At 43.8% G+C, this 23,807-nt stretch overlaps 1 protein-coding gene across 2 annotated transcripts in view; it reads right to left on the bottom strand.

Moving 5' to 3' along the window:
• Nucleotides 1-3,415: 3,415 nt before the first annotated feature.
• The window catches only part of LOC121571544 (AT-rich interactive domain-containing protein 5B-like), an 89,304-nt gene continuing 68,912 nt past the window's right edge, over nt 3,416-23,807 (bottom strand). The window contains exons 7-10 of one of the 2 annotated variants that reach the window (XM_041883075.2): nt 20,819-20,871; nt 19,318-19,415; nt 7,344-7,548; nt 3,416-7,181 (exon numbers count right to left, since the gene is read on the bottom strand). In XM_041883075.2, the coding sequence (XP_041739009.1) occupies nt 5,253-7,181; nt 7,344-7,548; nt 19,318-19,415; nt 20,819-20,871 (2,285 nt within the window). In that variant the 3' untranslated portion in view covers nt 3,416-5,252. The remainder of the gene's footprint in view (nt 7,182-7,343; nt 7,549-19,317; nt 19,416-20,818; nt 20,872-23,807) is intronic. The other variant, XM_045222122.1, reaches the window with a different exon arrangement.

Genomic DNA, 23,807 nt, shown 5'->3' with positions numbered 1-23,807 from the left:
GGCTTTCCTGCGTTGTCTTAACTGTGTGCTTAGGGTCGTTGTCCTGTTGGAAGGTGAACCTTTGCCCCAGTCTGAGGTCCTGAGCGCTCTGGAGAAGGTTTTCATCAAGGATCTCTCTGTACTTTGCTCCATTCATCTTTTCTTCGATCCTGACTAGTCTACCAGTCCCTGCCGCTGAAAAACATCCCCACAGCATGATGCTGCCACCACCATGCTTCACCGTAGGGATCAAAACGGAAATATGACATTTCCATAAGTACTCAGACCCTTTACTCAGTACTTTGTTGAAGCACCTTTGGCAGCGATTACAGACTTGAGTCTTCTTGGGTATGACTCTACAAGCTTGGCACACCTGTATTTGGGGAGTTTCTGCCATTCTTCTCTGCAGATCCTCTCAAGCTCTGTCAGGTTGGATGGGGAGCGTCGCTGCACATCTATTTTCAGGTCTCTTCAGAGATGTTGGATCGGGTTCAAGTCCGGGCTCTGACTGAGCCACTCAAGGACATTCAGAGACTTGACCCGAAGCCACTCCTGCGTTGTCTTGGCCGTGTGCTTAGGGTCGTTGTCCTGCTGGAAGGTGAACCTTCGCCCCAGTCTGAGGTCCTGAGCAGGTTTTCATCAAGGGTCTCTCTGTACTTTGCTCCATTCATCTTTTCTTCGATCCTGACTAGTCTACCAGTCCCTGCCGCTGAAAAACATCCCCACAGCATGATGCTGCCACCACCATGCTTCACCGTAGGGATCGTGCCAGGTTCCCTCCAGACGTCACGCTTGGCATTCAGGCCAAAGAGTTCAATCCTGGTTTCATCAGACCTGAGAATCTTGTGACCATAGCTCTAGGAAGAGACTTGGTGGTTCCAAACTTCTTACATTTAAGAATGAGGAGACCACTGTGTTCTTGGGGACCTTCAATGCTGCAGAATTATTTTTGTACCCTTCCCCAGATCTGTGCCTCGACACAATCCTGTCTCAGAGCTCTATGTCCAAATGCCTGAAGGTACCACGTTCATCTGTACAAACAATAGTACGCAAGTATAAACACCATGGGACCACGCAGCCGTCATACCGCTCAGGAAGGAGACGCGTTCTGTCTCCTATAGATGAACGTACTTTGGTGCGAAAAGTGCAAATCAATCCCAGAACAACAGCAAAGGACCTTGTGAAGATGCTGGAGGAAACAGGTACAAAAGTATCTATATCCACAGTAAAACGAGTCCTATATCGACATAACCTGAAAGGCCACTCAGCAAGGAAGAAGCCACTGCTCCAAAACGCCATAAAAAAGCCAGACTATGGTTTGCAACTGCACATGGGGACAAAGATCGTACTTTCTGGAGAAATGTCCTCTGGTCTGATGAAACAAAAATATAACTGTTTGGCCATAATGACCATCGTTATGTTTGGAGGAAAAAGGGGGTGGCTTACAAGCCGAAGAACACCATCCCAACCGTGAAGCACGGGGGTGGCAGTATCATGCTGTGGGGGTGCTTTGCTGCAGGAGGGACTGGTGCACTTCACAAAATAGATGGCATCATGAGGAAGGAAAATTATGTGGATATATTGAAGCAACATCTCAAGACATAAGTCAGGAAGTTAAAGCTTGGTCGCAAATGGGTCTTCCAAGTGGACAATGACCCCAAGCATACTTCCAAAATTGTGGCAAAATGGCTTAAGGACAACAAAGTCAAGGTATTGGAGTGGCCATCAATTTGTGGGCAGAACTGAAAAAACGTGTGCGAGCAAGGAGGCCTACAAGGTGGAATGGGACAAAATTCACCCAACTTATTGTGGGAAGCTTGTGGAAGGCTACCCGAAACGTTTGACCCAAGTTAAACAATTTAAAGGCAATGCTACCAAATACTAATTGAGTGTATGTAAACTTCTGACCCACTGGGAATGGGATTAAATAAAAAAAGCTGAAATAAATAATTCTCTCTAATATTATTCTGACATTTCACATTCTTAAAATAAAGTGGTGATCCTAAAACAGGGAATGTTTACTAGGATTAAATGTCAGGAATTGTGAAAAACTGAGTTTAAATGTATTTGGCTAAGGTTTATGTAAACATCCGATTTCAACTGTATGTAAATAAGGTATTTCTAATTTTTACAAACCTGTTTTTGCTTTGTCTTTTATGTGTGTAGATTGATGAGGAAAAATGTTAATTTAATCCATTTTAGAATAAGGCTGTAACGTAACAGAATGTGGAAAAATTCAAGTGGTGTGAATACTTTCACTGAGTGTACAAAACATTAAGAACATCTGCTTTTTCCGTGATGTAGACTGACCAGGTGAATCCAGGTGAAAGCTATGATCCCTTATTGATGTCACCTGTTAAATCCACTTCAATCAGTGTAGATGAAGGGAAGGAGACAGGTTAAAGAAGGATTTTTAAGCCTTGAGACAATTGAGACATGGATAGTGTATGTGTGCCATTCAGTGGTTGAATGAGCAAGACAAAATATTTAAGTGCCTTTGAACGGGGTATGGTAGTATTTGCCAAGTGCACTGGTTTGAGGCTCTGTCGTAGCCGGCCGCGACCGGGAGACCCATGGGGCGGCGCACAATTGGCCCAGCTTCGTCCAGGGTAGGGGAGGGAATGGCCGGCAGGGATGTAGCTCAGTTGGTAGAGCATGGCGTTTGCAACGCCAGGGTTGTGGGTTCGATTCCCACGGGGGGCCAGTATGAAAAAAATATATAATGTATTCCAGACATACTGTCAGCAAATTGCACAGTAATTAAGGCTTAAGACATTGAATTAGACCCAACACTGGCAAAATGCCTGCAATATGCCTTGAAATACAGGTAGCTGTCAATATAAAGCAAACACTTGAGTAAATGAACGATACAAAGTATGTTGAAAGCAGGTGCTTCCACACATGGTGTGGTTCCTGAGTTAATTAAGCAATGACCATCCCATCATGCTTACGTTCATGTATAAAAATGCCCAGTTGCCCATTATTTTGGCTACCATGGCTAAAAGAAGAGATTGCTTTGACTTTGAAAAAGGGGTCTCAAAGGAGCATAGGGGATGTGTGTGTGTGTCAGTCACCAGATCTCAACACAATTGAACACGTATGGGAGATTCTGGAGCAGCACCTGAGACAGCGTTTTTCACCACCATCAACAAAACAACAAATGATGGAATTTCTCATGGAATAATGGTGCCGCATCCCTCCAATAGAGTTCCAGAGGCGCATTTAAGCTTTCTGGCGGCTCGCAATGGGCCAATGCCCTATTAAGATACTTTATGTTGGTGTCTCCTTTATTTTGGCAGTTACTTGTACCTTTGTAGTTGGGTCTACATGACATTTTAATATTTCACCATGAATCTTCTTAGAGAATGAGTTATATTTTCCAACCTCACCCATCTGTGGTATAGTACCACCACAATTAAGGGGAGAAAGACATTCGTAGATAGTAAAATATTTTAATTAAATATACAGAGGATCATATAATACAAAATGTTTTTCTTCTTGTTTGCCAGCTAAATGATTGGTAAACAGATGGCACATTGTATCAAAAACACGTTAAAGATTAACAATATGGAAACAATGTGGAAAACAAGCAAATAAAAAGTGTCCTACAATAGTGTTCAGATCTAATATAAGGTGACCTTTGACACATCTAGATTGTGTAAGCAGCTGTATGCATTTATACTATTTACAGATTATAACATATAACACATGATAACAGACTGTCAGAAGTCAACAGTATTTACATTATTATTTACAGAAGATGTCAGACAGAGAAAGATACCAGAGAATTGTTTTGAATGTTAAGTAGCCTAAACAGTAGTTACTAATGCTGCTGAAGCAAACATGACATTCAGAACATGTAATTGTGAATGAATGTTTATCTTAAGTGTCTGCTAAATCTCAGCTGATTTGCTTTATGACTAAATTAAACAGCTATGTGTTACCTATATTTCATATGTCCCAAATACCCATTAAAAGCAGTTATGATGGTTGTAAACCCAGGCCAGGTGCTATTAGTCCTCAGGCTCTACAGGGTTCCTTTTGATCACGGAGCCTGGCTGTGGTACATAAGTCTATTCTAGTAGCCATTCTCTACACCAGTGCTTAACTATCCCTTTGCTAAACAGTAACTATGATACTATACAATTACAGTCCAATGAGTTTGCACTGCAATGTGACGATAGAATGGAACCTTATAACTGTAGTGCTGCAACCAGTAATCGAAGATTAAGAAAGGCACAGATATTCACAAAGCAATAATCTACAAGACACATTTTTATTTATCATACAGTATGCTGTTGAACGAAGGAGGCGGAGTAAACAGCCATAGACAAAATAATGAGTGATTTTTCAGAGCTACAGTATGTCAAGATAAGCACTGTCAGATGTCACAGTAGGCAGCATCAGTGACTCAGATGTGAAGCGTAGTACAAATGCTTTCTGTTCAATATATTAATGTATCTGGGTCACCTTCCCATCTCTCAGGGGTCAACAAAACATTGAGAGAATGTTCCTGACAAACGATACGACTCGCCTTAAAAAACGATGAAAAACATCAAATGTGGTTTCTTCACAGCTTGGGCGTTCTGATGAAAATGAGCTTTTATCTACATACAATACCTCAGGACCTTGTGGTTTTGTACAGCACCGTGGTTTAACACAGTAATTCATAAGAATAAAGGTGTAGTTGACTTATACATGAACACAAACAGGCCAAAGCACCACACTAGAGAGCTATAAAAAATAAAATAAAAACTTGATTGAAGGTGGAGTAGCCTAATGCTTAACAGCTGCATTAAACTTTTCCAATGGTAAACTTTGCGTAAAGAGTCTATTTTACATAGTCCCCTCATGTTTTTAGTGTTTTAACCTGATAAAATCCCCAGAACACATTTGGAGGATGAGGTTGTTGCATTGCAGTGATGTAGTCCATCCCTTTGGAGACCCAGCAAATATGATTATCCCCCAACATGCATGCCAATGGCTTTTCTCTGTTTCCCGTCCCTCCACACTCAAAGATAGTAAGAACCTGACTGTTGAGCGAGAGAATGAACCTGGTTGGTGAACACAAACACTACATAGAGTGCAAATGGAATAACATAAGTGGTGATCCAGCACAGTGCAAAAACAAACAAAGAATACAAAAAATTGAACTGTGTGCCTGACTAAATCCACCAGCTACAGTTAACCAGTGTTGTCATGCTTACTGAAGAATAGAACACTAGATCCACTGTCCCAGGTAGAGACAGTTAAGCTCCATGTGGGTCTGTCTGTTAGAGTCTGGTGCTGGGGTGCATGGAGGACAGCTGTGGGTGGTTAAGGGTGGACAGGGGGTACAGGTGGTGCAGGAGGTCCCCGTACAGGGCCGCCCCCCCAGGGTGCCTGTAGAAGTGATGGGGACTGGGCTGTGAGGCCATCAGCTGCCTCTGTAGCATCATGGAGTGGAAGGCTAGTGGAGGGACAAGGGGGGACACGGCTGTCTGGCTCTTCAGGTATTGGAGGTTGTGATGGAGGGCGTCCTGCATCCCGGGGTACATCCCTGGGTAGAAGGGCGCGTGGGGAGGGTAGGTGTGGCCCTCGGGAATGTGGCTGTGGAGGTGGACGGCGTGCGCCGGTTCAGCTGGTTTGAGCTCCTCCCCCTGTGGGTCACCCCTGCGGACAGAGCCGGCGGGGTGCATGGGGGTCACCACTCGCACCTTGCGGTCTGGCACCCCCTCGTTCTCTAGTTCCCCCAGGCTTCTCTTACTGGGTCTGGAGGCACTGACAGTCTCAGCGTGGCTTTTAGGGTTGAAGAAGGGCTGAGGGGGGTCTGGGTTCTGTTTGGGGGTAGATATAGTCATGGGGGGGACTCTGCATGCTTTGGGGTGATAGTCTAAACTCTGGTGCATCATGGGATACGGGAGGCCACAGAAAGAGGGCTTTGTGAAAGACATCCTTTGAGTGACAGGCTTGGAAATACTGAAATCTCGAGGTTCCTCGTCCAATGGTCTATCCCCATGTGTTTGTGTCCTCTCAGAGAAGTGGGGAGCTCTGTAAGCCAACCCATCTCTATCAGGATTGTTTAAGCTAAAGCCCTCACTGCTCTGACATTCCCCGATAAAATGTCCCTGTTTGTCTCTGTTGGGATAATTGGCCATTCGCTCTTGACTCAGACAGTTCTCTGTCTGCCGGTAGAGGTTGTGTAGGTGAGGGGAGGAGTAGCAGTCGCCTGCATAGCCTGGTGGTGCCTGACTTGGGTGCTGCTGCATCCGTGTCTCCCCTGCATTCTCCACTCCATCCTGGTGCTCAGTCCTGTGGAGGTAGGGGTGCCAGGGGGGGTTGAGCCGGGGCTGGAAGTGGCTCACTCTGCAAGTGAAAGGCTCAGACAGATCCCCCAGAGGACTCCTCTCTTGCTGGGGTTTGACACTTTGGGCGTGCTGGATGACAGAAGGCCTGAAGACGGGAGCCATCTCTGGGCTGTCCGGCAGGGAGTCCTGCCTCAGTTTCACCACCTCTTCAACACAACTGTCGCTCACATCACCCACGCTGGCTGACGGAGTGGGAGGAGGGAGAGGAGGGGAACTGAATGAGTAATGACTTGTCTCACAGACTTGGGAGAGGAGCTTCTTCTTGGCTAGTGGGGACATGACCCCCAGGTTGTCCTTGGAGTACGCTGTTGGCATGTGCATGTGACACTGATTTATTGCTTTGTTTTTACTGGGGGAGTCCTGTTTGTCTGTGAGTGGCTCTGTAGAGTACAGCTGCAGTGGGGGTGGGCTCTGCTTACACATGGGCAGCACCTTCCCCACCCTCCCACCATGTCCATAACCGTGACAGTCTGTGTCTTTAGCTACTGGAGTGTCAGGTGTGCTTGGGTCAGCTAGACTGCTATACCCATGTTTACTGTTGTTGTTGTCCCAGTTGTGTGGATATGGGGTCTTAGAGAGGGTTCCATTGGCTTGGTTCTTTTGCTCAGGGTTGAATTTGTCTGATTGTGGCTGGTTGGGATGTCTCCACTCGGGCTGTGGACACAGGTCACTGTGGAGGACAGGTGTGGCTTGGTGGCAGTCTGTGTTGGAGGGATTCAGGCGGGATGGTTCCTCCTGGCTCAATGTCTCCTCTTTCTTCAAGGTGTGTTGTAACTCCTCTTCAGGCTCCTCTCTGGGAAGATGATCCTGCTTCATCACTGCAAGCTCCTGGTTCTCCTCTTTCTCCTCAGATACCTTAGTGGGAAAACATATGCCATACGGTTATTCGACACATATATATGATGCATGTGTGATGTTGGTATATGTTATCTTTCTAAGAAAGAGTGTGTGAACGAGAGTGCTTGTGAGAGCTTGAGATAGTGTGAGACAGACGGACAGAAAATGAGTAGGACTGACCTGTGAGAGCTCCCGGCTTTTTGTTGTGTCATCGCTCTCCCTCTCCTTCCTGGCCACCTGTCTCTGGTTTAGTCCACCTTTAGGTCGTTTCGCTTTGGGTTTGGCACCCCCCTCTTGGGCCCCATGCTCCTGTTTTTTGGGTTTGGCTGAGGGGAGGGGTTTGTCCTTCTCTCCTTTGGTGTGCCTCTCGTAGGGTAGGAGGAGCCTTGAAACGTCAGAGGGGAAGAGACCGAGTTAACCTTAACCTGAAACAAAGTTAAGCCTATAAACGCACCACCTCTTAGGAATGCTGTTAAACACCCTGCCCATGTAGCTGCAATGAAACATGTTGAAAAATCAACACATCTTTAAAGATGAATGTTTACATGCAAACCACCATGCGGTCTCTCATAAGTGGTGCTAGGAAAAAAAAACACAAAGTTCAATCAATTTATAAGATAATTCGCTCTAGGAAGTTATATCTAGATAAACCAGAGATGCTAGCCCTACAACTGTGGCATAGACAAAGACACAACTTTAATTACATCTGAAAACCTGAAAGGAAGTTTCAACCTTCATTTTGAAACTTGACTGACCAGAGTACACAGTGGTGGTGGGCGTGAGTCAGTTAGCATAGACTAGAGAGCATGCTTCAACACAGAGCTGGTATGTGCTGAGAGCGCTGGGAAGCCAACTAACACCTGGCATTGGGCCAGGAGATGAGGCAAGGCTGAGGCCCGCAGTGAGGGCGTGTTAATCTTTACATCACATTACTAGGGAAACAGTTAACACACTACAGCTGCTAGAGTAACTAAAACAACATCATCACCAAGGTTATCATCACCAAGATCTTATCAAATGTGTGAAACAAAATATGGACTGACAAAAATGCTGAGAAAAACATGTTAAACACCACAAAACATTACAGTATCAAATATCGAAAAGAGGTACCAGCCAGTGATGGAATGTTCAATATTATTTTGGAAAGCCTCGCCCATTTCTTTGTGAGGCCAGCTTTTATGATAGCAATCCAAATGCTATTGGGAAACAACTTAGGCATGTGCACATTAAGTAGTTGCTCAATTCCCTTTTTAAGAGACATTGTGGTAGAACAAACAAGGAATCATTATTGGTTCGCTTGTTCAAAGAGAAATGCCTTTAAAGTCCCACTGCAGTCAAAAACGTGATTTTCCTGTGTTTTAAATATACACTATGAGGTTGGAATAATACTGTGAAATGTTGAAAATTATGATAATGCCCTTTTAGTGTAAGAGCTGTTTGAAAAGACCGCCTGAAATTTCAGTCTGTTTAAGTGGGATGGAGTTTTAGCCTGCCTGGTGACATCACCACACTCGCCCGAGGTAGCGCACAACAGTTGCCCCCCTTGAAGCATGACAGTGTAAGCAGAATTGTCTCGTTGAGCTAATACTCATACAGTCTAAATGATAATAGCAGAGCAATGGTTTTGAAACAGCTGAAATGTATAGAAATTTTCCTAATATTTGAGACTTGTTTTATTGAGTTTTTACCAGAAATTGCAGTAACAGCCTGTTACATTCGGAAATTGTCACAGTAGCTGCTGGCTGCACTGAGCCACATAAAACTATGGAAGCCCATCCCCACCACCAAAAACATGTCAAATGTAGATCATACAAATAGGATATGTTTTTTCATTGTAACATTGTGTGGACATTTCAGAGGTGCCACCACATGTTCCAGAGTGGTGGGAGGGTAAATTGTTTTCCTAGGGCCCAGAGTTTTACCCAATCTGGTAGTAATTTAAACAACTCCGGACTCTAGTGGTAGCGTACGACATAGTAATAAATCAGCTGAAAAAACAAATGTTTTATATGGGCTATGATGGGACAAGATTGTTTTTCTTATCAGGTCATATGGTTTAAAAAAAACTCCTGGAAAACTCCTGGCCCTAGGGAGGATGAATACATTAAAACCCTTTACACAGACAAAGAGACAACTGCAATTGGACAAAAACTAACTGGGCTGAGGTTGCTGTATGCAGGGTTGCATCGTGTAGGCCTTTGCATCTGTAATTAAAAAGATACTCACACAGTATGTCATCACTGTTGATTGATTTAATTCCAATCAATTCTTTTGGATTAAAAAGGCCTAGGTAGCCTAGCCACCAGAAGTGTGAATATAAACCAAATTTGATCACATTCACATTTTCTCAGAACACAAATTAAATGGGCCTATTTTATGCTATAAATACAGAGCTTAGGCTATAAAAACATGACGTTACGTTTCCCTTGGCCAGGCCCAGATGGGATCAGAGAGCATAGGCTTCTCTAGGCTACCTGCATCTGTGGTTGTTATCAGTAGGCTACATTTGATCAGACTGAAGCACAGACTAATTGTACACGTTGACAAGTCATGAGGCATTTTATTTTTTGGTGGCGGGTATGGGCTTCCATATAAAACAGTTTGTTGTGGTGAATTCACTTATATCCATGGTTTCAGTCACAATATGCCTTTTACCACGTGATGATTTGCATGATATTGATAAAAATGAAGCCTGGTTTGTTGTAATGTTGTAAGGTAGGCCTACTGTAGTTTTATATTCGTATGAGCAGGTTAATTGTTCATTTTTGATAGGCTAACATTAATTGATGAAGACATGCTGTTAGCAACTCTGTGCTTTTGTCTTGAAGCTAAAATGTAATGAGTGTAGCCTACAGACGAGAAAATAAACCCTTTGTCTGCACATAGTGGCTTGCGAAAGTATTCACCCCCCTTGGCATTTTTCCTATTTTGTTGCCTTACAACCTGGAGCTAAAATTGATTTTTTGGGGGTTTGTATCATTTGATTTAGACAACATGCCTACCACTTTGAAGATGCAAAATATTTTTGATTGTGAAACAAACAAGAAATAAGACAAAAAAAAACAGAACACTTGAGCGTGCATAACTATTCACCCCCCATTTAAATGTTTCCCCTTAAACCACTTGAGTGTTGCTTTTGCAGTATGCTTAGGGTCATTGTCCTGCTGGAAGGTGAACCTCCGCCCCAGTCTCAAATCTCTGGAAGACTGAAACAGGTTTCCCTCAAGAATGTCCCTGTATTTAGCGCCATCCATCATTCCTTCAATTCTGACCAGTTTCCCAGTCTCTGCCGATGGAAAAACATCTCCACAGCATGATGCTGCCATCACCATGTTTCACTGTGGGGATGGTGTTCTCGGGGTGATGAGAGGTGTTGGGTTTGCATCAGACATAGCGTTTTCCTTGATGGCCAAAAAGCTCAATTTTAGTTTCATCTGACCAGAGTACCTTCTTCAATATGTTTGGGGAGTCTCCCACATGGCCCAGCTCTGTGAAGTGTACGGCTTAAAGTGGTTCTATGGACATGTCACGCCCTGACTTATGGGACTCTGGTATGTTGAGTCAGGGTGTGGTGTTCTATGTTGTGTTTTCTATGTTGTCATTCTAGGATTGTATGTCTATGTTTGGCCAGGTGTGATTCCCAATCAGAGACAGCTGTCGCTCGTTGTCTCTGATTGGGGATCATACTTAGGCAGCCTATTGGTACTCGTTAGTTGTGGGATCTTGTTCCGTGAGTAGGCTTGTTTTGTGTTTTAGCCTTAGGACTTCACATTTCGTTGTTTTGTGGTTTTGTTAGTGTGTTTATCGGTGAAATAAACATGTACTCATTTCACGCTGCGCCTTGGTCTGACCCGTCCTTCAACGAACGTGACAGAAGATCCCACCAAACACGGACCAAGCAGCGTGCCCAGGAGCAGACAGCCTGGACATGGGAGGAGATCCTGGACGGAAAGGGATCCTGGACATGGGAGGAGATTCAGGCTGGGATGGATTGCCGTCCTTGGGAGGAGACAGTGGAGGCCCGGTTTAGAGAGGAGCAACGGCAACACGGAGTGCGCCGGTCGAGGAGGAAGCCCGAGAAGCAGCCCCAAGACATTTTTTTGGGGGGGCACACAGGGTGGTTGGCGGAGCCTAGGTTCAGAGCAGAGCCAACTCCCCGTACTCACACTAGGAAGCGTGTGACTGGGCAGGCTCCGTGTTATGCGGAGCTACGTACTGTGTCGCCAGTGCGCCGGCACAGTCCTGTAAGTCCTGTGCTAGCACCATGCACGTGCCGTGCGAAAATGGGCATCCAGCCAGGATGGGGTGTGCCGGCTCAACGCTCCTGGTCTCCAGTACGCCTCCTCGGTCCCGCATATCCTGCGCCGGTTCTACGTACTGTATCGCCAGTGCGCATGCACAGCCCAGTGCGTCCTGTGCTAATGCCACACACGTACTGTGCGGAAGTAGGGATCCAGCCAGGACGGGTTGTGCCAGCTCTCCGCTCCAGACCTCCAGTCCGCCTCCACAGTCCGGCCCGGCCCGTTCCTGCTCCCGCACCAAGCCAATGGTGCATGTCGCCAACCCGGTACGACCCGTACCTGCTCCCCGCACTAAGCCAGTGGTGTGTGTCCCCAGTCCGGCCCGGCACGTTCCTGCTCCCCACACCAAGCCAGTGGTGCGTGTTCCCAGTCCGGCCCGGCCTGTTTCTGCTCCTCGCACCAAGCCAGTGGTGCGTGTCGCCAGCCCGGTACGCCCCATACCTGCTCCCCGCACCAAGCCAGGGGTGCGTGTTCCCAGTCCGGCCTGTTCCTGCTCCTCGCACCAAGCCAGTGGTGCGTGTCGCCAGTCCGGCCCGGCCCGTTCCTGCTCCTCGCACCAAGCCAGTGGTGTGTGTCGCCAGTCCGGCCCGGCCCGTTACTGCTCCTCGCACCAAGCCAGTGGTGTGTGTCGCCAGTCCGGCCTGGCCGTTCCTGCTCCTCGCACCAAGCCAGTGGTGCGTGTTCCTAGTCCGGTCCGGCCCGTGCCTGCTCCTTGCACCAGACCAGTGGTGCGTGTGTCCAGTCCGGCACGGCCCGTGCCCGTTCCACCAGTGCCCGGTCCAGCTCCGGTCAGCAGCTCTACTCCGGAGCCAGAGCAGTCCGCTCCACCGGTGCCTAGTCCAGCTCCGGTCAGCGGCTCCAGTCCGGAGTCTGAGCAGTCCGCTCCACCGGTGCCCAGTCCAAATCCGGTCAGCAGCTCTACTCCAGAGCCAGAGCAGTCCGCTCCACCGGTGCCCAATCCTGCTCCGGTCAGCGGATCCAGTCCGGAGCCTGAGCAGTCCGCTCCACCGGTGCCCGGTCCAGCTCCGGTCAGCGGCTCCAGTCCAGACCCAGACGTCAGCCCCTCTCCAGGTTCGGGGTCTCCCACACCAGGGTCCAGACAGGGCTTGGTACTTCGTGGGAGGAAGGAGAGGGGAAGCAGCGCGGCGAGGTCCAGACCAGACCAGGGGCGCAACAGGGAGGCGGAGAGTATGTGGTCGTCCGGCCCCTACCCTGTTATGTAAAGTTTGTGCGGTCGGAGTCCGCACCTTTGGGGGGGGTACTGTCACGCCCTGACTTATGGGACTCTGGTATGTTGAGTCAGGGTGTGGTGTTCTATGTTGTGTTTTCTATGTTGTCATTCTAGGATTGTATGTCTATGTTTGGCCAGGTGTGATTCCCAATCAGAGACAGCTGTCGCTCGTTGTCTCTGATTGGGGATCATACTTAGGCAGCCTATTGGCACTCGTTAGTTGTGGGATCTTGTTCCGTGAGTAGGCTTGTTTTGTGTTTTAGCCTTAGGACTTCACGTTTCGTTGTTTTGTGGTTTTGTTAGTGTGTTTATCGGTGAAATAAACATGTACGCATTTCACGCTGCGCCTTGGTCTGACCCGTCCTTCAACGAACGTGACAGGACAGATACTCCAATCTCCGCTGTGGAGCTTTGCAGCTCCTTCAGGGTTATCTTTGGTCTCTTTGTTGCCTCTCTGATTAATGCCCTCCTTACCTGGTCCGTGAGTTTTGGTGGGCGGCCCTCTCTTGGCAGGTTTGTTGTGGTGCCATATTCTTTCCCCTTTTTAATAATGGATTTAATGGTGCTCCGTGGAATGTTCAAAGTTTCTGATATTTTTTTTATAACCCAACCCTGATCTGTACTTCTCCACAACTTTGTCCCTGACCTGTTTGGAGAGCTCCTTGGTATTCATGGTGCCACTTGCTTGGTGGTGCCCCTTGCTTAGTGGTGTTGCAGACTCTGGGGCCTTTCAGAACAGGTGTATATATACACTGAGATCATGTGACAGATCATGTGCCACTTAGATTGCACACAGGTGGACTTTATTTAACTAATTATGTGACTTCTGAAGGTAATTGGTTGCACCAGATCTTATTTAGGGTCTTCATAGCAAAGGGGGTGAATACATCTGCACGCACCACTTTTCCGTTATTTATTTTTTTGAATTTTTTTCATTTCACTTCACCAGGTTGGACTATTTTGTGTATGTCCATTACATGAAATCCAAGTAAAAATCCATTTAAATTACAGGTTGTAATGCAACAAAATAGGGAAAACGCCAAGAGAGATGAATACTTTTGCAAGGCACTGTACATGCTTGTGAATTGTTGCATTATTCAAGAGTGTAATATGGTTTGGTTGCACTATTCAATAGTGTGATATGTTTTAGAATAAACTTTTCTGTTATTGTTGAATAGTTTGTGCTTACTGGCTAGTCGCTACTGTGATATTTACGGTCAATTTAAGATGCGGACCAAGAATGTCGCGTTGCCAGCCACAACGAAAGGTAAGGCAAGGATGTAATGTGAATTGAAAAGTAGAATTATCTTTCACCACCCTGCTCCTCAGACTATCCTTCATACAGTATCTCATAGTGGGAATAGGCCTAAGAAAGAGAGTTTAAAACCTCTCTGCCAATAACATTTAGTTTTCCCCTCCCCACTCAGACCACTCCCTGACACTCCTGGCAAGATTCTTGCTTTAGAAACTGCTCTTTGCTAAGAAAGGTATTTTTGTTTCTTTTTGACCATTTTATTTGAAAACAATCACAGTAAGGTACTTAATTGTTACCGAGAAATTTGATATTGAGATCAAAACGGCTGCATTGGTTCAAGCGGCTCAGTGGGATATTTTTTCTTATTCTCAGAACCAAACTGCTGGCAGCAGAAAAACTCAATTTCATACAGCTGGCACCGGGCCCCAGGCCAAGAAAGGAAATGTACGATTAAATGTGACTTATTTGAAAGAGAGAGAAGGAGAAAAGAGAGACAGAGAGAGAGTAGAAAGACAGATGTTAATGGAGTGAAAAAAGTATTCACCATAAACCACTGCACCATTGAGAAATAATGTGGTGAACTCGACGTGACTTACTGTATAAATAGAGTAAAGAAAATAGTGAGCAATTTCATATACACTCACATTTCAAATCTGCAAAGATACTGTACCATCTGCTGTAAGAATGAATACCATGCTGAGTTTGGCGTCTAGCAATACCAATTACAAATCAGTATCTATCGGCAGACCTGGATGAGAATGAAATAATCCTGCATTGAGTTTTAGGAGCTAGGCTACAGACGAACAGTTCCACAGTTCTATCAGATCAATTCACCCCTTGGGGATATGGATGTGGGTATGCAGACCCCTCATGATGAAATTCCATTTTGATATAGGGCAGGGCAACTTTGATGGGAGTACCGTCCATACTGGTGTGGTTGTCACACCTCAGTGGAACATTCTCCTTAAAATCCATGTTACATCACACCAATTGTTAAACTCAATATTCCAGACAGTCTTTTATTTTATTTATTATTATTTATTAAATTAACAAAAAGTAACAATGTTATTTTAGCACGGCAGGGTGCTTGATTATTTTCTTATTCTCTGTTGCTGAACAGTTAACTATGAAAAGTCATTATAAATAGCACCCAGTGACTCTGTAAAAGACAGAGAATAAGTACAGGGAGAGCATATAACATTCTCCTGATCACATAATACAGCAATGATAATACAATATGACTTATGTAAGTAGTAATTTCCTGAAAGCAGGGGGCCAGGGAGAGTGTGCAATCGAGAGGCCATGAAAGGAATTCAGTCCACATGTGAAGGCAGCATGGAGGCTCTTTGCACAGTAATAGGCTACATTTATGTAAATATAGGGCTTTCTTATATAAATCCTTGGTGGAGTTCAAAGAAGGAAATTCCTCTCTGAGAAACACTTCTAGTTATGAATATCACAGGCAATTTCAAAATATCAAAATCAAATGCAACATACTTTCCTGCACACTAGAGGGCGGAAGGAGCACAACATGACATGGAAAAGTCAATGAGGGAATAACTCAATGAGGGAAGGAGAGCTTACATTTTTGTGAGGTCAATAAATACTTAACTTCCGCTCATGGCTATTCATCATTGAGCCTTTACATGAGCAGCTATTTTCTATGATGTTCATGGTACATTTGAGTACGTAACCGATCCACTAATAAAACATTGAAAAGTTAAATAGGCAAAAGAGACAGTGATTTCTCTTGCATATTGGAATGTAATTAGACTAAATACATTTCTTAATATAATGTATTGTTGTAAGATTCTTTGGAAATCAATACAATTGTAATTCAGTGACATAGTCAATTAAACATGTCCGTCCCATTAAAATAATGGACTTACATGCCAAACAAGGAAAAACATTTTTATCAACAATAAACTGGTCTGTCATCTGAGTTAAAGGGGATTGACCTGTGGAATCCAAGAAATGCCTAAGTCACCAAAGCAGTAGAAAACCCCTGCAAGCTATTCCATTCAGCACTTTTCCTGGTGCTGAAATTAATTTGAGCTGGCGTTCTGTTTGGTTCAGAGGTTTACTTAATGCGTTAACGGAACACTATTTTGGGATAGTTTTAATACAACCTCTTGAAGAGAAGCAGCATAACATCAAATCCATATTCATCACCAACTGTTATGATTAGGCGGCTTCAAAGAACTGGCAAAACAATAACTCCTGTCTGTACAAAAGCAAATACCAATCTTCAGAGCCGAGTCAGAGCGGGATAAACAGACATTGTTCCCTCAGTTTTGGAAAGACTTGGCTTCAAAGCCTCTCTTTTGTCGAAAGTCAACCACTTCAAGTGATCCTGCTTCACGCAGTTAAACAGGGCAGTGAAGGGCCTTTTGTCGAGTCTGGAAATAACAGATCTAAAAATGACCTTTACCATTCCCCCAAGGCTAAACCATATTCAACTGCACACAGCTAACCTTAATCATGACAGGTGTTGAGCAATGGATGGTAAGTGTTTGTATTAACTACTAGATATTATGTCTGTTGTTCACTGTGTAGAACATTATTTACATTTACGTCATTTAGCAGACACTCTTATATTATGTTCTTTGATCCAATCTCAACATTAGGAACAGATTTATAATAGTGAAAAGAGTCTGTTCATCATTATATATCAACAACAATCACATTAACTGTTCCTAAGCCAAAGGCAATAATTTTTAAATAATACTGTGACTTATCAGTATTTCCAAATGTCTAACTCTGCAAGTATGACACATTTTGCAAGCCCCTAAATGCAAACACCAGGTTTAAAAGCCTAGTATATTTCATGTGGGTTAGTTATTTCTTTGTTGTCAGGTGAATGAGAGAGAGCAATCAAACGGCATTCATTTAAATGCTATCACAGCTGTAATCTGTCCAGTAGTTTTTTCCTATAGCTAGTCATTTTAGGCTCTTACAGCAATGTGCTTTTTTAAAACTCATGTTGTTAGATTTGTAACAAAGAGACTTGAGTGTTGCATAGAGGAACAAGAAGCAACACCGAGTAAGAGCTGTGTTTAGGATTTAGTCTACTCTAACACGATCCACGGGGAGGCGACTGACCAAGTTGTTCCAATTTGTCATGAGCCTATACACTGTGGGATGCATTTTCAATTTGAGGTGCAGTTTGAGTGAGTGCAGAGGCACACCAATACCTGGAGGAATGCATACAATAATCAATAATATAATCTGCAATGTATCCAATAGAAACTAACCCTGTATCCAAACCAAATAAATATTCACACTAGTGTGTACATGTGGTATTCATAAGATAAATAACTGACATTAGCTGGTATATTAACTAATATGAGTGAAATTGATTGTTCTTTGTTATACTCTGTACAACCTCTGAGATAAATATTCTCAATTGCCTCCACTGTTGCCATGGATATTCCCCCCTGCAATTACATACAAATTCCTATGCATGGCAGGCATTACATCTGCATTAACATAGGAACTATCAGAGTGACAACATGTATGGTATACATGTCATGTTTCTGTAGCAGTAGCAGCTCACACAAAGTGAGAGCTTAAATAACTAACGGCAGCAAAAAGGCATGACCTGTATAATCAACGAATCAGCATGAAGCGGCATGCAGGGAGAGAATGCAGCAGTCTATTTCAAGGTTATTGATGCCATCTTTTCATGACCTCATTTTTAATTCAGGGAGCAGAGCTCTGACAGCTAATCTTGGGAAACGGTTTAAATAAATATCATTAAAGCTTTCCCAGCTGGAGCTTTAGACCTTGGGTTGGACGTTAATTATAGATTGTTCCCTTTAAGCTAATGCACAGTAGAATGGCTGCAATGAGCAACTTTCCAAATGACAAGTACCTCAGGTTATCTTTTGTTCTGTTCATTCTGTGTTCTCTACTGCCTGCTGCTCAACACCATAAATACAGTCATTATTTCGATCTCTATCATTCAAAATAATGTCTCCAAGGCAACCGTTTCAGATGACTTCCATTAAAGAGGTAAATGGATAATGTGGATCATTTCAAATTACAGTCAGGGCTTGAGGACATTCAAAGTCCCAAACAAAAGACCAAGATCAGCATGTTCAGTTAATATAGTGCAATTACAACCAAATGTTTCCACTACTTGTAACTTAGGGGGGTAAATCAAAAGACGTTAGGATAAATGTTGCATGCTCTAGTTTAAAATTACTTATTGTGTTCTCAATGCTGAGTAATCATTAAGGGAAAACAAAAACGCCACCAGGGACCAAACATATACTTCACCAAATCAACAAACAGGGTCATTTATCATACACTTCCAAGGGAGAGAGAATAGCTTTGTTTGCTGAGCTAATACAATGAAGTTAATTGCCCTCCTAGCTGCTGGAATAGTGAGCCTCAGCTAAAATTCTCCTCCCCTGGCCTGTTTGTGTTCAGCTGAGATTTCCCGCTCTCTTTCTGACAGGGTGATATTCACTGCAGTGGGGATATTATTGGTTTGTATTGATTCAGCACAATTTCTCAGCTTTCTGTGGCTGTATTGAGAAAGGCCAGCGCAGCAGTCACACCTCACTGGTCCCCCCCAACCCCCTGTGCTGACACTGTCTATACCAGTCCTCCTACTCATGCAGGGTTGTGAAAGGGCTTTTAAAAGGCAGAGCAAATACAGTCCCTTCTGGCTGCTCAGGAAGTTTAATTAAGCTGCAGTGCTATTTGGTATAATCTAACTGCTCAACCATATTCAAGTATCCAATTTTGTATGCACTCGTACATAGAGCATAGATAAACCTACACATATTGACTGAGCAATTCGGCCTGACTGTTTGTAATTGCCTAGATCTATACACATACTCATTATATGCATGCACAATATTGCTCTGCATGCCCTCTTTGACACGTACATCTGTTCCATAGCATTGCTTAGGCATGAAAATATCAGCCCGAGGGGGGTTCAGAGATGGCTAGCCGTAACAGGAAAGATTTATGAAAGAGAGGTTCTCGTATTAAGCACACAGCATTTGCCATTTGTTTAACCTTGAAAATATGTGTGTGCATGCATAATATCCTCAAGGCTCCCCAGGATCATATCCGTTTGCTGTTTGCTTTGGTTCAGACCCTCTCAATAGAAAAGGCTGGTTAGAGAGAGAAGTGTGACTGGTTTGGTGAATATAGCTGTGCTCTGTGTTAGTATGCATGGAGCAGCAGGGTGAGAGAGTCTGCGGACATGGCTAAGGACATCATTTCAGGAATAGGAAGGAAGCCTTACTTCCCTAAACAGGGTTTACATACACCTGATACTGGGGCTGAGAGTAGCATTCCTCTTCCTCCACTGCATTAGGAAAATGGGACAGGGCTTTGTTAATAACTCACCTCTCGTAGTGTCTTCGTGTGCATGTAGCGGCACTTGTGCTTCCTGGGTTTCCACCCAGCTCATCATATACATTTTTCCACTGTCTGCGAACTGTGATCTGAGAGAGAGAGAGTAAGAAAGAAAGTGATTTTAATGATGCTGTATATAATGCTGTGATAACATCTTTATAGATACTAGTAATTTTCCCAGTGTGAGTGGTTAATACTAACAAAGTTATGAAGTGTGCCACAGAGACCATAAAGAATTGTGTATTTTAAGCCCATATTGGCTGGGCACCAATTGGTGTATGACACTGAAATAAAATACATCAAATCTAATCACCACTCTCTAATGCAAAACCATCTCCATAACATGCCACCAGCTGTAGCTGGCTACCGCCGTCTCTACCACAGCATGGGCAAAACAGGGAAAAGTACAGTACAGTGGTAGAGTTCATTAAAGACGTCCACATTCTTCCCATCCGAAACAATCCGGAACAGTTTGTGCATATATTATGATGACATTTTCTGACGTTTTTGTTCGTTTTGGTCTTCAGCAAGATTTTTTTCGGCTGTTCATGCACACAAAAAACTTGAGGCAAGCCGAAGTCGTAAACCGAAGTCGGTAGCCAAAGTCTACACACCTTTGTCGGTGATTGGTCAACAATATGGATTCTTCAATGAAGTGCTTGTTGTCATTCAACAAGAGACCAATCGTTTCCATGCAATTTTTTTCACTTGAGAAATAATGAACCAATGACGTTACTTAGATGCAAAATTGCGCGACTAAGAGCACCTCGGCAAAAACGTCAAAATTAACGACAGATTTCTTGAGTTATCTTAGATTTATTCTGACTATTTTGAGGAAGTACTAAGGCGTCTCAAGATGGACAAACACCTATTGCTGCTTTTTTCTCATTTTCAAGCGAAGGTCTTTTAAAGGAGTATGTGAGCACACTCATTCGTTCGAACCGAAGCATGCGGAAGGCTTAAGAGTGATGAGTTATACCATTAGATACATACTGTAACTACACAAACCAACCACATGGCTTCCTGCTCACAAAGACAGCAGCAGGCATGAAATATTGATAATCATCTGCAGATAAAAAGGCTTTAAAAGGAAACACATCCCGATTACATGACTAGTTTCCTGTTTATATTTTGCCGGCTCGTCTCTCTGTATGACTATATGTAACTAATGAACTAACCAACATTCACAATGCATTTACACTTCACATCAAAACACACATTTTGGAAACACTTCCCAAATTAGTACTGAACAAATGTGAGGTAGTCTGCCAAGTGAAAGGTCCCTGCTCTGCTGTCTCACTGTGTATAATAGTCAGCTTTATTTTAGCGCCTCAACATGGGAAGAAAATGACAGACGTCACAAATTTCCTTGACATGGGAGGGTAACATGTGTTTTCCACTTAGAGGGGGTTTACAACAACGGTATCATTTTGCGAAATGTGGGCCTGACCAAGATTGTGAAGTATGGTGCAGGACATATGCAAACACTTACCAACTCATATCCTCCGAGTTTCTGAGCAGCTTGAAACATAGTCCAAAGGTTTACTGTTAGAGGGACAACAAACAGGGAGATCAATGGTATTCAGTCAGATCAACAAATACAAAGATACTGTCACATACAGTACATTCGGAAAGTATTCAGACCTTCACTTTTTCCACATTTTCTTACGTTACAGCCTTATTCAAAAATTTATGAAATCGTTTTTATCTTTAGCAATCTACACACAATACCCCATAATGACAAAGCACAAACTGGTTTTTAGATATTTTTGCTAATGTATATAAAAAACCAAAACGGAAATATGACATTTCCATAAGTACTCAGACCCTTTACTCAGTACTTTGTTGAAGCACCTTTGGCAGCGATTACAGACTTGAGTCTTCTTGGGTATGACTCTACAAGCTTGGCACACCTGTATTTGGGGAGTTTCTGCCATTCTTCTCTGCAGATCCTCTCAAGCTCTGTCAGGTTGGATGGGGAGCGTCGCTGCACATCTATTTTCAGGTCTCTTCAGAGATGTTGGATCGGGTTCAAGTCCGGGCTCTGACTGAGCCACTCAAGGACATTCAGAGACTTGACCCGAAGCCACTCCTGCGTTGTCTTGGCCGTGTGCTTAGGGTCGTTGTCCTGCTGGAAGGTGAACCTTCGCCCCAGTCTGAGGTCCTGAGCAGGTTTTCATCAAGGGTCTCTCTGTACTTTGCTCCATTCATCTTTCCCTCGATCCTGACTAGTCTCTCAGTCCCTGCCGCTGAAAAACATCCCCACAGCATGATGCTGCTGCCACCAAGCTTCACCGTAGGGATGGTATTGGCCAGATGATGAGCGGTGCCTGGTTTCCTCCAGATGTGATGCTTGGCATTCAGGCCAAAGTGTTCAATCTTGGTTTCATCAGACCAGAGAATCTTGTTTCTCATGGTCTGAGAGTCCTGTAGGTGCCTTTTGGCAAACTCCAAGTGGGCTTTCATGTGCCTTTTACTGAGGAGTGGCTTCCGTCTGGCCACTCTACCATAAAGGCCGGATTGGTGGTGTTCTCCCATCTCCACAGATGAACTCTGGAGCTCTGTCAGAGTGACCATCGGGTTCTTGGTCACCTCCCTGACCAAGTCCTTTCTCCCCCGATTGCTCAGTTTTTCCGGGCGGCCAGCTCTAGGAAGAGTCTTGGTGGTTCCAAACTTCTTATATTTAAGAATGATGGAGGCCACTGTGTTATTGGGGACCTTCAATGCTGCAGAAATGTTTTGGTACCCTTCCCAGATCTGTGCCTCAACACAATCCTGTCTCGGAGCTCTACAGACAATTCCTTCAACCTCATGGCTTGGTTTTTGCTCTGACATGGACTGTCAACTGTGGGACCTTATATAGACAGGTGTGTGCCTTTCCAAATCAAGTCTAATCAATTGAATTTACCACAGGTGGACTCCAATCAAGTTGTAGAAACATCTCAAGGATGATTAATGGAAACAGGATGCACCTGAGCTCAATTTCGAGTCTCATAGAAAATGAACTGAATATCTATGTGAATAAGGTATTTCTGTTATTTATTTGTAATACATTTGCAAAAATTTATAAAAACCTGTTTCCGCTTTGTCATTATGGGGTATTGTGTGTAGATTGATGAGAAAAAAACATATATTTTAGAATAAGGCTGTAACATAACAAAATGTGGAAAAAGTGAAAATACTTTCCGAATGCACTGTACTACATAAAGTACTGTAGATACAGCCTGACACCTAGCTAGCTCTGTAACACTTCAGCTGAAGGGGATTTAAATAAACACCATTATGAGCATCAAGTATTACTTGACATGTTAGCACTTGTTACCAATGTTGGCACAAATGCCAATGCCATTTTGCATAGAATTTTACATGCAAAGATCCAATGACAGATGATATCACATGGATTAGAGGGGTTGTGTAGCATAGTGATTAGGCAGGTGATAAAAATCCAACAAAGACCCTTTCAGCTTGAAATCATTCCATCTCTGACAGTTTTTTCCCCGCAAACAATGAACCCACTTTATTGTGCGATTTTCCAAACAATGTCATTTGTATCTGCTTTCTGTTACATCATTGTAACATCATTTTTATATGAAGACCTATAAATAAGGAAGGCTCGCCTGGGGAGAAATCCATCAAAATTCAATCTTTGCGTACACAAAGGCTTGCATTTTTCAAAATGACATTTTCCTATCTCTGCATTTGACAGCATTGATTTTTCCTTTCTCCTCTTCCGTGGCTGTTGTCAATGAACAGGCAGAATAACAAAGGAAGCTGAGTGGGTTCTATTTGAACTGCAGAGTGGCATTGTGTTTTCAACTGGATAGCAGCTATGGCCTATTAATGGGGTTGTTATGCATAGACTGTAATTACCACAATAGCGAGCAGAATTAGGAAGGACAGAAAAGAGAAAGAAAATAAGAGAATACTTCTTTCTTAGATTATTTGCTGCCTGTTTTTTCTCTAATTCACTCTATTCAACAGGGCAATTATCACAGAGATAAGGATTGCAAAACAGACTAAACACAATGTAGACTAAAACAGACCCGTTCAAACAGGTAAATTATAAACAAGGCAAAAATAACCTCTCTAAAGGCAGCCTGAAATAATGTGCATCACCTCCCCCGCCCAACACACGCATACCAATTCCCTAACTCATTCTCCTATTTGCGACCAATGCCATTTAAAATGTGCAATGTAATGTCAAACTGTACCAACACTGACACACCCTCCCAGCCCCCTCATTGCACCATTTCCCCCTAATACTTCCATTGCACATTCAGAATGTGGTACCAACACTGGGAATAGTTGTTTACCCAAGTGAATGGAAGATAATGAAACCTATTTTTGTCATGTGGCTTTTCTTCCTCTGAAGTTCATTTATCTTACGTCCTGTGCAGCGAGCAGGCACACTGCTAAAGCTAAATAGAAGGCAAAGAAGACCCAAAGAAGCTTCCTTTCTGGTGGAACAGATAACAAACTTT

This window comes from Coregonus clupeaformis, chromosome 1 (genome assembly GCF_020615455.1).
Source record: "Coregonus clupeaformis isolate EN_2021a chromosome 1, ASM2061545v1, whole genome shotgun sequence".
Lineage (NCBI taxonomy): Eukaryota > Metazoa > Chordata > Actinopteri > Salmoniformes > Salmonidae > Coregonus > Coregonus clupeaformis.
The sequence above is the reverse complement of the archived record's forward strand: the minus strand, read 5'-3'. Positions and strand labels throughout refer to the sequence as shown.